Here is a 12,662-nt window from a genome sequence, read left to right as displayed (position 1 = left end):
ATCAGCCATTATCTCATTTTTTTCCAATACAGTGATACCTTTAAAGTCAATGAAATGTTTAGAGCTACTCACGCCTTTAGTTACGATCCCAGATAACTCAGCTTTTGTGTTTCTCTGTTTGTACGGTCTTTTTTTCCTGTTTCCCTCTTAGTCTGTTCACTGTCCTTTCTCTATCCTATTATTATATTTTGCCTGCTTGTTGTAGTTCTTTCTAATAATAGAATAACCTATAACTTCTAATTTAGCATTTACCAAACTGTATTTAGGAGGCTTTAATGTCTCTTGATATTTTTAACGTCTCCTTGATATCTTACACAAAAAAAGAAAGAAGTAAAAATGATTTTTTTGTCAATTAAATTTGAGATACTTTTGCTTAACATATGCCCTTTTTAGAGACCAAAAAAACCCAACACAATAATAAAGGTTCTGAGAAGAGTGTAAGAGGAATGCAAACTCCAGCATTTTCTCTCTCTCTTTTTTTTTTTTTTAAATCATTTATTTATTTATTTATGGCTGTGTTGGGTCTTCGTTTCTGTGCGAGGGCTTTCTCTAGTTGTGGCAAGCGGGGGCCACTCTTCATCGCGGTGCGCGGGTCTCTCACTATCACGGACTCTCTCGTTGCGGAGCACAGGCTCCAGACGCGCAGGCTCAGTAATTGTGGCTCACGGGCTTAGTTGCTCCGTGGCATGTGGGATCTTCCCAGACCAGGGCTCGAACCCGTGTCCCCTGCATTGGCAGGCAGACCCTCAACCGCTGCGCCACCAGGGAAGTCCTTTTTTTTTTTTAAATACATCAGTAGATAAGATATACCCTCTTATCTCTTATAAAGATTGGGACCAGTATGTGACTGAAGTGAAAAGGTCAATTAGGATTATAAAACATGTACCAATTACATGGAATTTCACGCAGACTCCTGCTAGATTTTCCCAGTTTTTCTAAATCTTACCTTTCTCTCATACATATCTACTTCAACAGTTTTTTCTTCTTTGGTGATTCACTTTTATTGCATCTTTCGAGAGGACTTAAATTTCTTAGATACTTAGTTGCCAAAGAAGCCACTTTTTGAACTCATATTTCATCAGTTTACCTACTTAAATTCATTCATCACAGTAACAAGGACAATTGGCTTAATAAACAGGATTAGAAACAGACATGGCTGACCTACCATAAACTATAGCAGAGCCACGGGGACCGAGATGCTTGGGCCTGTGCACAGTGGCCCGCTAGTTGCCAACATCCAGCAGTCCTGGGATGTGGCTTTCTTTTGCTTTCAGTCCATACGATTTACAGAGGGAACAAGGAGCTTCAGTTAATCTGGCAATTTGGTTAAATGAAGTTTTGTCAAAAGAGCTACTGCTATACTTAATTCTGGATTTTTGCTGTATTCTGTAGAACAGGAATGGTAAAGTTTATCTCTAGGAAAACTGCTGGAGAAAATCAGATTGCTTAGTTACAACTTCTTGAAAATCATTTTCAGAGGAACCAATGACTTAAAACTGGTTAGTAGGTCCTTGTTGTTTATATTTATATATATATATATATATATATATATATATATATGTATGTATGTGTGTGTGTATATATATATATATATATATATATATATATATATATAAAATAGTGTATATCTGTTCATCCCAAACTCCTAAATTATCCCCCTCCCTCCCTTTTCCTTTTGTAACCATAAGTTTGTTTTCTATGTCTGTGGGTCTATTTCTGTTTTGTAAATAAGTTCATTTGTATCAAGCACAGGGAACTATATAACCTATAATGGAAAAGAATCTGAAAAAGATGTATATGTATAACTGAATTACTTTGCTGTATACCTGAAACTGACACAACATTGTAAATCAACTATACTTCAATTAAACAAAAACCGATTAGGTTATTTTTAGTTTAACAACAGTATAAAAAAGTTGACCTGAGAGATCTGACTCTGGAGTTTTGCTTTTGAGTGCCCCTGTGACATGTGACACTCTATGAAGAATCTGGCACTTGAAGGTTTTGAGTAGATGTCAGTTCCTGTCTTTTTCACCCCTCCTGCGGGAATAAAGAGGCATATGGGACACCCCATTTAAAAATATTATAAACTCAAATGCTTGAAAGCCTTTGGAGTATCTACTTTTGTCTTTTGTGCTGTTAGGGAGACTGACTGTGACGGAAAAGAAGATTGAAAAAGAAACCCCAAAACCAAAAAAAAAAAAAAAAAAAAAAGGACAACTTATCTCCTTAGCTTTAGGGCAGAGAACTTAAACACTTCCAGCTTCTCTTGCAGCCCAGCTGTTTCCAGATGCTATGAGCAGTTAAGGCTCCTTTTTCTTTTGACTGGCCCTTCTGTTCTAGAGGCTTCCTTGGAACACTGACTCAGGAAAATAAGAGGCTTGGAGGGAAGGCGAAGGGACGCAGCAACACATCAGGTGGTGGTGGAAGATTTGATTGAGAATGTCCAACTTTTTAAGGAGGAATTCTGAGGGTTGCTTTTGTTTTGTCAGGACAATTCCATGAAGTGTCAGAGAGCACTCACTGGACTCCATTTCTTAATGCAAGCGTTCATTATATCCGGGAGAACTATCCCCTTCCCTGGGATAAGGTAGGCACAGCCTCTAACCCTAAAGGTATTCAGTTCCTGCCAAGTACTCTTTCTGCTCCTACATTAACCCCATTTGTGACCCGCAGCCCCAGCCCAGACTCTGTGAGGGCTGCTCACCGTTGTGCCTGCGGTGCCAAACACAGCATGTGGGACATAGTAGATGGCTAGTTAATACCTGAATAAGTGACGGTTTTGTGTTTGTGTTTTGAAATTTACACCTTCAATTTTATCTGCAGTAAATGATGTTTTTTAAAGTTTGGGCTATGTCACTTGGTCGTTTTGTTCTAATAGTAAATGAATCTGAAAGCAGTTCCAAGGCACTCGAAAACATTTCAAAAAGTCCTTTGTGTTTTTTGGGAAACTACAATATACCTGTCTCCGATTTTTTTGTTAAGTCTCAATGATGGAAATGAATTCATCTGTATTAATCCTTTAATAAGATTGTTATAAAATAACACCCCCCCCACACACACACAACTCTAATTTGCTTATTTGGCAGGACACAGAGAAATTGGTAGCTTTCTTGTTTGGAATTACGTCTCACATGGTGGCAGATGTCAGCTGGCATAGCCTGGGTATTGAACAAGGATTCCTTAGGACAATGGGAGCCGTGAGTACATATCTTCAGGTTAATGGCTTTATGGGAGTGATACTGTCATACCCAAGATCCAAAACTGACCCTCTTAGGAAAAGGAAAACTTTAGGTTATTCAGATTCACATGGAAACAAGACTTTGCCCAACGCGGTATTTGTTAGATTTCCATCTTTCCTGTTCATTCCTCTTACTCTTCTTGCTTCCCGGGTAAATTCATCCACGTGGGCAGAATGACTAATGTGCACTGAAAACAGCGATGGATGTGATATTCTGTTTTAGTCACAAACAGTATTTGAGAAATTGTATGTTTTATTCAAGCTGTACCTCTTAACAAAGGTATAAATACCTACTACTTGGTTCTACCGTATTTAAAAGTAAGTTCACATGTTTTTGTTTTCTTTCCTTCTTACTTTTCTATATGAGGATGCCATATCACCACTAAAAATTGTGATCTTACCTGGTGACTTAGCTTCTGAAAGTCCCCTCTGGTCATTCATTGATATTAATACTGTTCTGTACCAACTTTAAACTTGCACTTTGTAGAGATTTTCCATGCATCCTGTTCGATGCAAATGTCTGCAGTAGCTTTATCGTAGATATTAAGTATACAACTCAGCTGCCAATATCATTAAGTATACAACTCAGCTGCCAATATCATTTTTTAACAAATAAAGCAATAAAATTAAATGTTTCTTTGAAAAGTGAGTCCATCCACTAGGCATTCCCAACAATCATTGGGTTAGGCTATCATCTCCTCACTACTCACTTCATTGTGGGCTTTAATTTGTGAGATATACCAGGTGGGTCTCTTTTTTTTTTCCTCAGATTGATTTTCACGGCTCCTATTCTGAGGCACATCCGGCTGGTGATTTCGGTACTGTTTATTTACATTTACCAGATTTTCTTTTGCGCTAGTTATATTTCACTTGCAGTCACTATTGTACCTTAAATGTGTATTTTTTTAATCTCTTGCCACTAGCTTTCTATTTTAATATTGCAGTTTGTTTGGAGTACGGGAGCACCTCATTTCACATAGAGATGTACTTCTGTAAAGTTGCATATGTTTTTTTTTTGGTAAAAAAACCCATTACATTTTATCATTTACTTGTGTCATTATTTTAGAAAAGCATTGCTTTTTAAATCAGATTTAAATTCATTGCCTAGTGTCTCCTAATACTTTAGCTTTAAATTGGTAAACTCCATCTTTTTTTTCTATAGTAAATTACCTTTAAATATACAAAGTATTGGTGAGTGGTGTTTATTTACAAGAACCCTTATGGTCCTTCTTAAAGTAAAAAACCTTTTGGTTATATGGGTGACTTTCTTAATTCATGTGTTTCACTAAAATTTTAAAAGATCACTTTTTCTTAAAGACGTGCTTATACCTAAAACAATGAATGGAAACCTATAACAATGTGAAGAACTAATAATCAGGATTGTGCAAATTTGTGTTCAAAGAAGCATGCTATGTATTGTCATTAACTCACCAGATGCAAATATTTTTCTCTTATCATAGGAGGAGACGTGTTGAGCCAGTTTGAGTTTAATTTTAATTACCTCTCACGGCACTGGTAAGAGCAATGTACCTTTAAATGTGGGATACCCAAATGGCAGTTAGGAGCTTGACTATTTTTTCCTTAGGAAATATAACTTGCAATGTAATTAGGAGCCTTCTGCATTCGTAAATTTTGAAAAGTAAAACTAAAGATTAGAATAGCCTAAGTAGATTCTTTTAAAAATTTGTGAATTATGCCAAACATATAAAATACTTTTTTATTTATAAAAATACATTAAGATGATGCACATTGCACGGCTGCCACCTAGCTTAGGAAGTAGAACATTGCTGGTACCGAGAAGCTCCAAGTCCTCCCTGCTCTATCACATCACCTTTTCTCCCACCTGATGTAATCACTACCCTAGGTTTTCTTAATCGTTTAGTTGCTTTTCTCTATAGTTTTACTCCATGTAGCTATATCCATATGCAAAATATTATATGGGTTTTCACTTTAGATAAATAGAATTACACAGCATGTATTTTGCTTAAAATTAACTTGAAATTAAATTAGAATTTAATTAAACTTAAATGTTTTTGCTTAAAATTATTTCTCTGACATTTAATCACATTGATATGTTCGGCTGTAGTTCCTTGATTTTCACCACTATATGGTCCTCCATTGAGTGGATATACCAAAATGACTTGACTTCATTCTAATATTGATGGATATGTAAGTAGTGTAAAGTGTTTTTGCTTTACACATAGTGTTGCTATGTACTTTTTTCCACATGTATTTTTGCACTAAAGGGGAATGTCTTTCAAGCAAGTGGCACCAAAAGTGGAATTGCTGGGCTGTAGGGCTTACGCATGTTTATCTTAAGTAAATAATCCCAGACTGTCATTCAAAATGGTCTTCCCAATTTGTACTCCCATCAGCTTTGTTCTGCTTCTTCTGTGTTCTCCAATACTTGGTATGGTCCAGCTTTAAAATTGTTCTAACCTATTTGGTGTGTAATGGTATCTCCTTAAAGTTTTAATTTGCATTTCCCAGACTACTAATGAAGTTGAATATTCTTTCGTATTTTATCGATTGTTTGTGTTTCATTTTAAGTGAAAACCTTTTGTTTGGTTTTTAGCCTATTTTTCTGTTGGGTTGTCCTTTTTATTTCTGAGTATTCTCTGTATATTCTGGCTTCTTATCTTTGTCCATTTATCATTTATTTGTTATAAATATCTTTTTATAGTTTGTGGCATGTCTTTTTACTTACGGTGTATCTTGATAAACAGAATTTGTTAATTTTAATGTAGTTGAATATATCAGTGCTTTCTTTTGTAATTTGTACTTTTGATGTCTAATTTAAGAAATCCTTCCCTACCTTGAGGGCATGAGGTTATTCTCCTACCTAGCCTTCTAAATCATTTATAGTTTCATTTCTTAACTTTATATCTTTAATTTACCTGGAGTTAATTTTTTGTAGATTCTGTGATAGAAATTTTACTTTTTTCCTGTAGAAATAACCGATTGTCTCAGAACCATTTATCAATAGTCTGCCCTTCCTCACTGATCCGTAATGCCCTCTGTGACATAAATTAAAATTCCGTACATATGCGAGTCAGTTTCTGGGCTTTCTATCATGTTCTGTTGGTCTAATTGACTTTCCCTGAGCAATAGTGATTTTTAAAATTACAACAGCTTTAATACATTTTGACATCTATTAGGGCTGATTTCTCAACCTGTCCTTTTTCTTCAAATGTACCTTGTCCATTCTCTTGCCTTGGCTCTTGGTAGGATCAAGCTGCCATGTTCCAAGAAAAATCTTGTTGGAATTTTGTTTAGAATTCTATTGACTCTAGAGATCAATCGGAAGAGAATTAACAATTTTGCAGTATTGAGTCTTCTTATCCAAAAATATGCTATATGTTTTATTTAAGTTGTCTTTAATGACTCTAAAATTTTATAAGTTTTTCCATTGAGGTCTTACACATTTTATTAGACTTAGTACCATAAATGGTAACTTTTGGAAACAATTATATTTTCTAATTGATTGCTGGTGTATAGAAATGTAAGTGACTTTCTAATTTTGATTTTTTTTTTTTTAAATTTATGGCTGTGTTGGATCTTCGTTTCTGTGTGAGGGCTTTCTCTAGTTGTGGCAAGTGGGGGCCACTCTTCATTGTGGTGCGCAGGCCTCTCACTGTCGCGGCCTCTCTTGTTGCGGAGCACAGGCTCCAGACACGCAGGCTCAGTAATTGTGGCTCACGGGCCCAGTTGCTCCGCGACATGTGGGATCTTCCCAGACCAGGGCTCGAACCTGTGTCCCCTGCATTGGCAGGCAGATTCTCAACCACTGCGCCACCAGGGAAGCCCCTCTAATTTTGAGTTTTTATCTAGCAACATTTCTTAGCTATCTTATTCTAATTATCAGGAGATTCTTTTGAATTGACTCACAATTCATAATCTACAAATTGTAACAATTTTTTGAAATTCATTTATTTATTTTTTGTTGTGTTGGGTCTTCATTGCTTTTGCTTTTCCTTTTCAGCCTTTATACCCATAATTTCCTTCTTGCTGTATCATATTGGCTAGTATTTCCAGTACAATAGAAGTGGTGATATTGAGCATGCTTTTCTTGTTCTTTATTGTAAAGAAAATGCTTTCAGTGTTTCATCAAGTTTGCTGTAGATATTTGGGAGTATCCTTTATCAAATTAAGGAAGTTTCCTTCTATTTCTAGTTTGTTAGTAGTTTTTATTATAAATTAATTTCATGTGTATTGAACTCTTATTCTTCATCTGTTGAGATAGTTATTTGTTTCTTAATCTGTTAATATAGTGAATTATACTAATCTATTTGCAAATATTAAATCAACTTTACCTCCTGGCACAAAGCCAATTTTGCAAAGCTATATCATCTTTTTTTATATTTGTTTCATCTCTTCTCGCTGTTTAGGGTTTTTTGCATCTATTTTTATGAGTTAGTTTGTACTGTAATTTTCCTTTCTTCTATCCATGTTTGGTTTTGGTATTAAAGTTATCCTGGCTTCATGAAATCAGGTGGGGAGTATGCCTTTCTTTGCTATTTTCTGGAAGTCTGTGTAAGATTATAACTTTGATTTCCTGAATGTTTGGTAGAACTTGTCTGTAAAGCTATCTAGGCCTGATGTTTTAAAAAGTAGGAACTTTTTAAAAACTTTTTAAATGGTTTTAGGACTGTACAGTTTTTCAGTTTCTTCTTAAAGAGTTTTATATTTTTCTAGGACTTTTCCATTTTGTCTAAGTGTTTAAACATTTTGGCATAAGGTAGTTCATAATGTCTTATGTTTTTTCTTGTTTTATTTGTACCTATGTTCCTTTGTTACCCATAATGTTTTTTATCCTGCCTTCTCTTATATTTTTAAACAATCATGTCTAATATTTTTCAGTTTTATTATTAAAAAGATAAACTTTTGGCTTTGTTGATACTCTTTACTATATGTTCTTTTTCTCTTTCATTATTTTTTCTCATATTTATTTTCTTCCTTCTACTTTTCTTCAGTTCCTGTGAAATTTGAGTCTTGATTTTAAGGTCTAGCATATGATTATTTTTATCAATTTTCTATCTGTACTTGAAAAGAATGTTAATCTCCAATTTTTGGTGTAATGTTATATATATACTTATTAGCTCAAGCTTATTAAATGTACTGCTCAAATCAGAAGATTTGTAAGCTATAAGTAAGATAGTCTTACTATTTTTATCCGGTTGGTCTAACAATTACTGAGAAATTTGTTTAAAAATCTCCCCCTGTGATGGTTGAATTTTTCAGTTTCTCCTTGTAGTTAGTTTGCCATAGATGTGTTTGAAGATATGTTGTTAAGTATATTTGAGTTTTAAAGTCTTATATTTTTCTAGTGAATTGAACTTTTTATCTGGTGACTCTTTATATCTCACAATGCTTATTGCCTTCAAGTCCGCTTTACCAGATATTACTGTAATTACTTTTTGTTGTTTGTTTTTTCTTCAAATGTTTACTAAGCAGTCAAGTGACATAACTCTATACCTCAGTCCCAGCCTCAGCCCCTGAGCATGGAGAGCTGAGAGTTGGGAGGAGTGCTTACAGAACAAAGAGGAAGTAGAGCTGGGGGCTTGGCAAGTTGCCCATTCCCATCCCTGGTCCATCTGCCTTAGAGCTAAGGGAGGCCCAGAACCAACAGGTCACTCCCAGATCAGATGAGGCCAGCTGGCCTTTGGATGTCCCAGGAAGAGGTGGTGGTAGCAGTGATATGAGGTTTCCCCCTAACTCTCCACACAAGGTCATCTGCATTGGATTAGACGTCCATTTCAAATTGTGCATCATTGGGGATCTTGTCTTCTTTTGGTTATATTCACTGGTGCTTGAATTACTCGAGGTTTGCATTAGAGTTGCATTTCTCCAGAGAAGGTTTGTCTTGCCTTCTGCATGCTACCTCAAGGCACAACCTGGGACCACATTAAGTTACTTTCAACCCTTGAAGTTGTTCTGACTACACAGCTGGCATGAATGAAAGACAAAACATTTGTGGGGCTGGGTAGTTGTTACCAGTTCTCAGGGGAGATATTTTTCCCTCTCTCTATCCTTTGCCAAGATGAAGACAGGCAGGATTCTTTGCTGTCCTTGTTGGTATGTTGAGTTTATTTCTAACTAATATTCATGCAGACGGTATAGCCTTTAATGAGGAGTTTCCTCTGAGATGGCCCACTTTTGGTATTTGGTGGTTCCTATACTTTATCTCCTGTCTCCTGCATACCACACAGCTATCAAACAAACAAACAAAACAAAACAAAACAAAAAACTCCTAGGTTCCCAGGTTTAGCAGATGTCTCCAGGGCAAAAGCTGGCTTTCTCACACACTTACCTCCCAAAGTTTCCAGTTTCAATTTGTTTTTGGCTTTTGGAAAAATTTCACTTTCTTGATAGCTTGGTGATTCATCTAAAAAAATATTTTTGTTATTTTGTCTAGCTATGTTTATGGGGAGGACCATTCTGGTGCACTTGTGAAGTAAAAAATGGACATCTCAATAGATTCCTTCTTATAAATATACTAAAATCAGGTTTTATTGGTTGTGATTTCTGTCTGTCTATTCTAAGGTTTTTTTAAGTAAAGATAAAAGATAACAGTATAAATCTAATTTTTAAAATGCTGCTCTTCTTCCAACTGAAATAACTAATATCTGTGAACCAAAAGATTGACTTAGAATTCTTTTTTACTACCTTCCACTATGTACTCTGAAAGTAGGATGTTGGGGTAAGGAGCCATTTTTGGTGTTTTTAAAACAATGATTTTTGAGAGTAATTCAACTCAAAAGAATAAAAATACTTTATATAGCTCCTTGAACTCTGAATTCACAAAACTAAACATTCTTTTTATATTTTATAGTTACTTATCTTTGTATAAATATTTGATTAGGGTACCAGTTTGCTCTTCAGCATTGGGCAAATTACTGAACTTTTCTGTGCCTTAGTTTCCTGTATGTGAAGTAGGACTATGATAGCACCAACCACTCGGGGTTGTTGGTAGGATTAAATAAATAATGAATGTAAAGCCCTTTGCATGGTGTCTGGCACATAATAATCCTGGAATAACTGGTAGCTGCTACTGCCGCTGTTATTATCTTCAACTTCAGAATCAAAACAACTCTTATTCTAATGCTTTTCTCAGGTATGTGCCTGTTGAAGATCTCCTGGAAATTTATAAGAAACTCTATGGCCGAGCAGTCATCACCAAAAATGCCATTGTTGACTGTTCATACCTTCAGTTCTTGGAAATGTAAGTGTAACTAGAGGAATATTTGCAGTCGATTTTATTGTGACTTCCTTAACACACTTTCCAATGTTTTAGTTTTCTGAGAGTGGGTATTGGATTTATGGATTTTGCTTGTTCAAAGGCAGTTGCTTGATAGTGGATACGTGTTGCTGGAATCTCTTCTTCATTAATTTGCCTCATTTCTTTGTGGAAACCACAGCTCACAGTCAAAATTATTGCTTATGTTGCAGGTATGGCGAGATGTTAGCTATTTCCAAGGTAAAGGCATTTATTCTTCAAAATCTTAAAGTGTTATAAAGATACCTTGAGAAGCACTTGATTCATTTATTTATTGACTTATTTTTCTTTCTCTTTGCCATAGCTTTATCCCACTTATTCTAGAAAGTCCCCGTTTTTGGTGGAACAATTTCAAGAATACTTTCTAGGAGGACTGGATGATATGGCATTTTGGTCCACTAATATTTACCGTCTAACAAGTTTCATGTTAAAGAATGGGACCAGGTGAATTCTTACTCTATTTCTCCTTCCAATCACTCCCTGCTTTGCTACCCTGTCCCCAACATAACTCTCAGGTTTTTCAATTGATCAAATGAAGAACAAGAAAGTCTCATGAAGTGCTATCCTATCCTAATCAAGAAGGAAAAGAATGGGACTTCCCTGGTGGTCCAGTGGTTAAGACTCTGTGCTTCCAATGCAGGGGGCATGGGTTCGATCCCTGGTTGGGGAAGTTCTGCATGCCACGTGGTGTGGCCAAAAAAAAAGAAGGAAAAGAATGCAAACTGTTTTCTCAAAACTCCAACTAGCTCCCATCTGTTTAGGTTTGCTGATGTCTCTCCTGTCTTAGGGATGAAGAGGTAGATATTGCAAGGTTTGTGGTCTGGTAGAAATGGCTCAGGTGGGAAGGAATCTGCTTCCACAGCTGCACTGCATCTGTTTCTTTTGGGAGACCCCATGCTGTGGGCTGGGGTGTCCGCCTCCCCAAGCTCCAGCAATGAATGTGGCCATCCTCCTCTCCACCCGATCGAGCTCTCAGGGCTCCAGGGTTTAAAAGGTTACTTCACCTAACCCCCGCACTCCAAAATGAAATCGGAAATGAATGCATTTGTAAAGCTCAGCCTTCTGTTGGAATTTGACATGTAGCGCAGATGGGACAGTTGCTCAACCTCCAGCTCCTTTTCTGTTCCTCCCCAGCACACCTAGGACGAGTGTCCATCAGAGACTCGGATGGCGTGTAGACCAGGGTAGACTGGTCTTGTCCCCAGTTCCAGCTGTAGTAGACATTTCGGCTCTCACAGAATCTGTTCATGGTCTGAGGGAGCCAAGGTTCTCTCAGAACCCATGTCCGACCATACCACTGAGGATGCAGCCCCTCCCTCCCACGCTGTTGAACTGAGCAGGGTAGGGATGGGTCTGGATAGGGACCCCTGGAGGCAGCACCTGCTGCAGGGAAAGAGCAGGGTGGGAAACTTAAGCAGCAGGGGGCAGGGAGAGGGTTCTGTGGCAGGAGCTGCACTGGGGTGGCTATTCTGGGGGAGGATCATAGGAGGGTTGGGCTTTATAAGTTCAGGGGCCTGTATAAGCACAGCTCCAGAATACTATACACTGGATGATGTTCCTTTGCCCTTAAAACATTTGCTAGTATTCAAAGAATGTTAACCATAATTATATATTATGTTTTATATTATATACACAACATATATATATATATGTGTATATGTATATACAACACATTTATATATATTGTGTTGATTTGAAACAAAATTCCCTTTGATAAATTCGACCTTAGCCTTGCTTTTAAGACTCGGCAAGTAACAGTGTGGCAGATGGAAACCATCCAATATAAATAGCATTTTTAATAGTGAAAATTAACCTTCATTAAAATCCCCAAGCTCTTTTATGGCTGTGGGTGTTTCAGTCCACGTGAGTTGTGGAGAGGATGAACTTTGGAATTTAAGAGACGTGTCACTCTCTATTGAGCTATCCCAAGCAAATTGTTAAATCTCCCTAAGTCTTAGTTTCCTCATGCATGACGGTAGGCAGTAATAATTCTATCTTTCTCATAGGGCTATTGTGAGGAGTAAATGAGATCACTCATGTAAAGGGTTTAGCCTACAGTAAGCACTTGAGAAATGTGGGCTACTAGTAGTAGTGTTAGAAAAAAGTTAAGTTTATATTTATAGGAGGGATTCATAACACATGGCC

At 36.8% G+C, this 12,662-nt stretch overlaps 1 protein-coding gene across 4 annotated transcripts in view; it reads left to right on the top strand.

Annotated features, from left to right (window-relative positions):
• The window catches only part of GPLD1 (glycosylphosphatidylinositol specific phospholipase D1), a 68,276-nt gene that overhangs the window by 32,831 nt on the left and 22,783 nt on the right, over nucleotides 1-12,662 (top strand). For all 4 annotated transcript variants that reach the window (XM_082415170.1, XM_082415171.1, XM_082415169.1 and 1 more), the window contains 7 exons: nucleotides 2,493-2,590; nucleotides 3,090-3,200; nucleotides 4,011-4,059; nucleotides 4,702-4,756; nucleotides 10,356-10,463; nucleotides 10,691-10,718; nucleotides 10,822-10,961. In XM_082415170.1, the coding sequence (XP_082271296.1) occupies nucleotides 2,493-2,590; nucleotides 3,090-3,200; nucleotides 4,011-4,059; nucleotides 4,702-4,756; nucleotides 10,356-10,463; nucleotides 10,691-10,718; nucleotides 10,822-10,961 (589 nt within the window). The remainder of the gene's footprint in view (nucleotides 1-2,492; nucleotides 2,591-3,089; nucleotides 3,201-4,010; nucleotides 4,060-4,701; nucleotides 4,757-10,355; nucleotides 10,464-10,690; nucleotides 10,719-10,821; nucleotides 10,962-12,662) is intronic.

Source organism: Balaenoptera physalus (genome assembly GCF_965194825.1).
Source record: "Balaenoptera physalus genome assembly, chromosome: 11".
In the NCBI taxonomy this organism is placed as follows: domain Eukaryota; kingdom Metazoa; phylum Chordata; class Mammalia; order Artiodactyla; family Balaenopteridae; genus Balaenoptera; species Balaenoptera physalus.
Note: the sequence above shows the minus strand (reverse complement) of the source record. Positions and strands in the feature narration are given on the sequence as shown.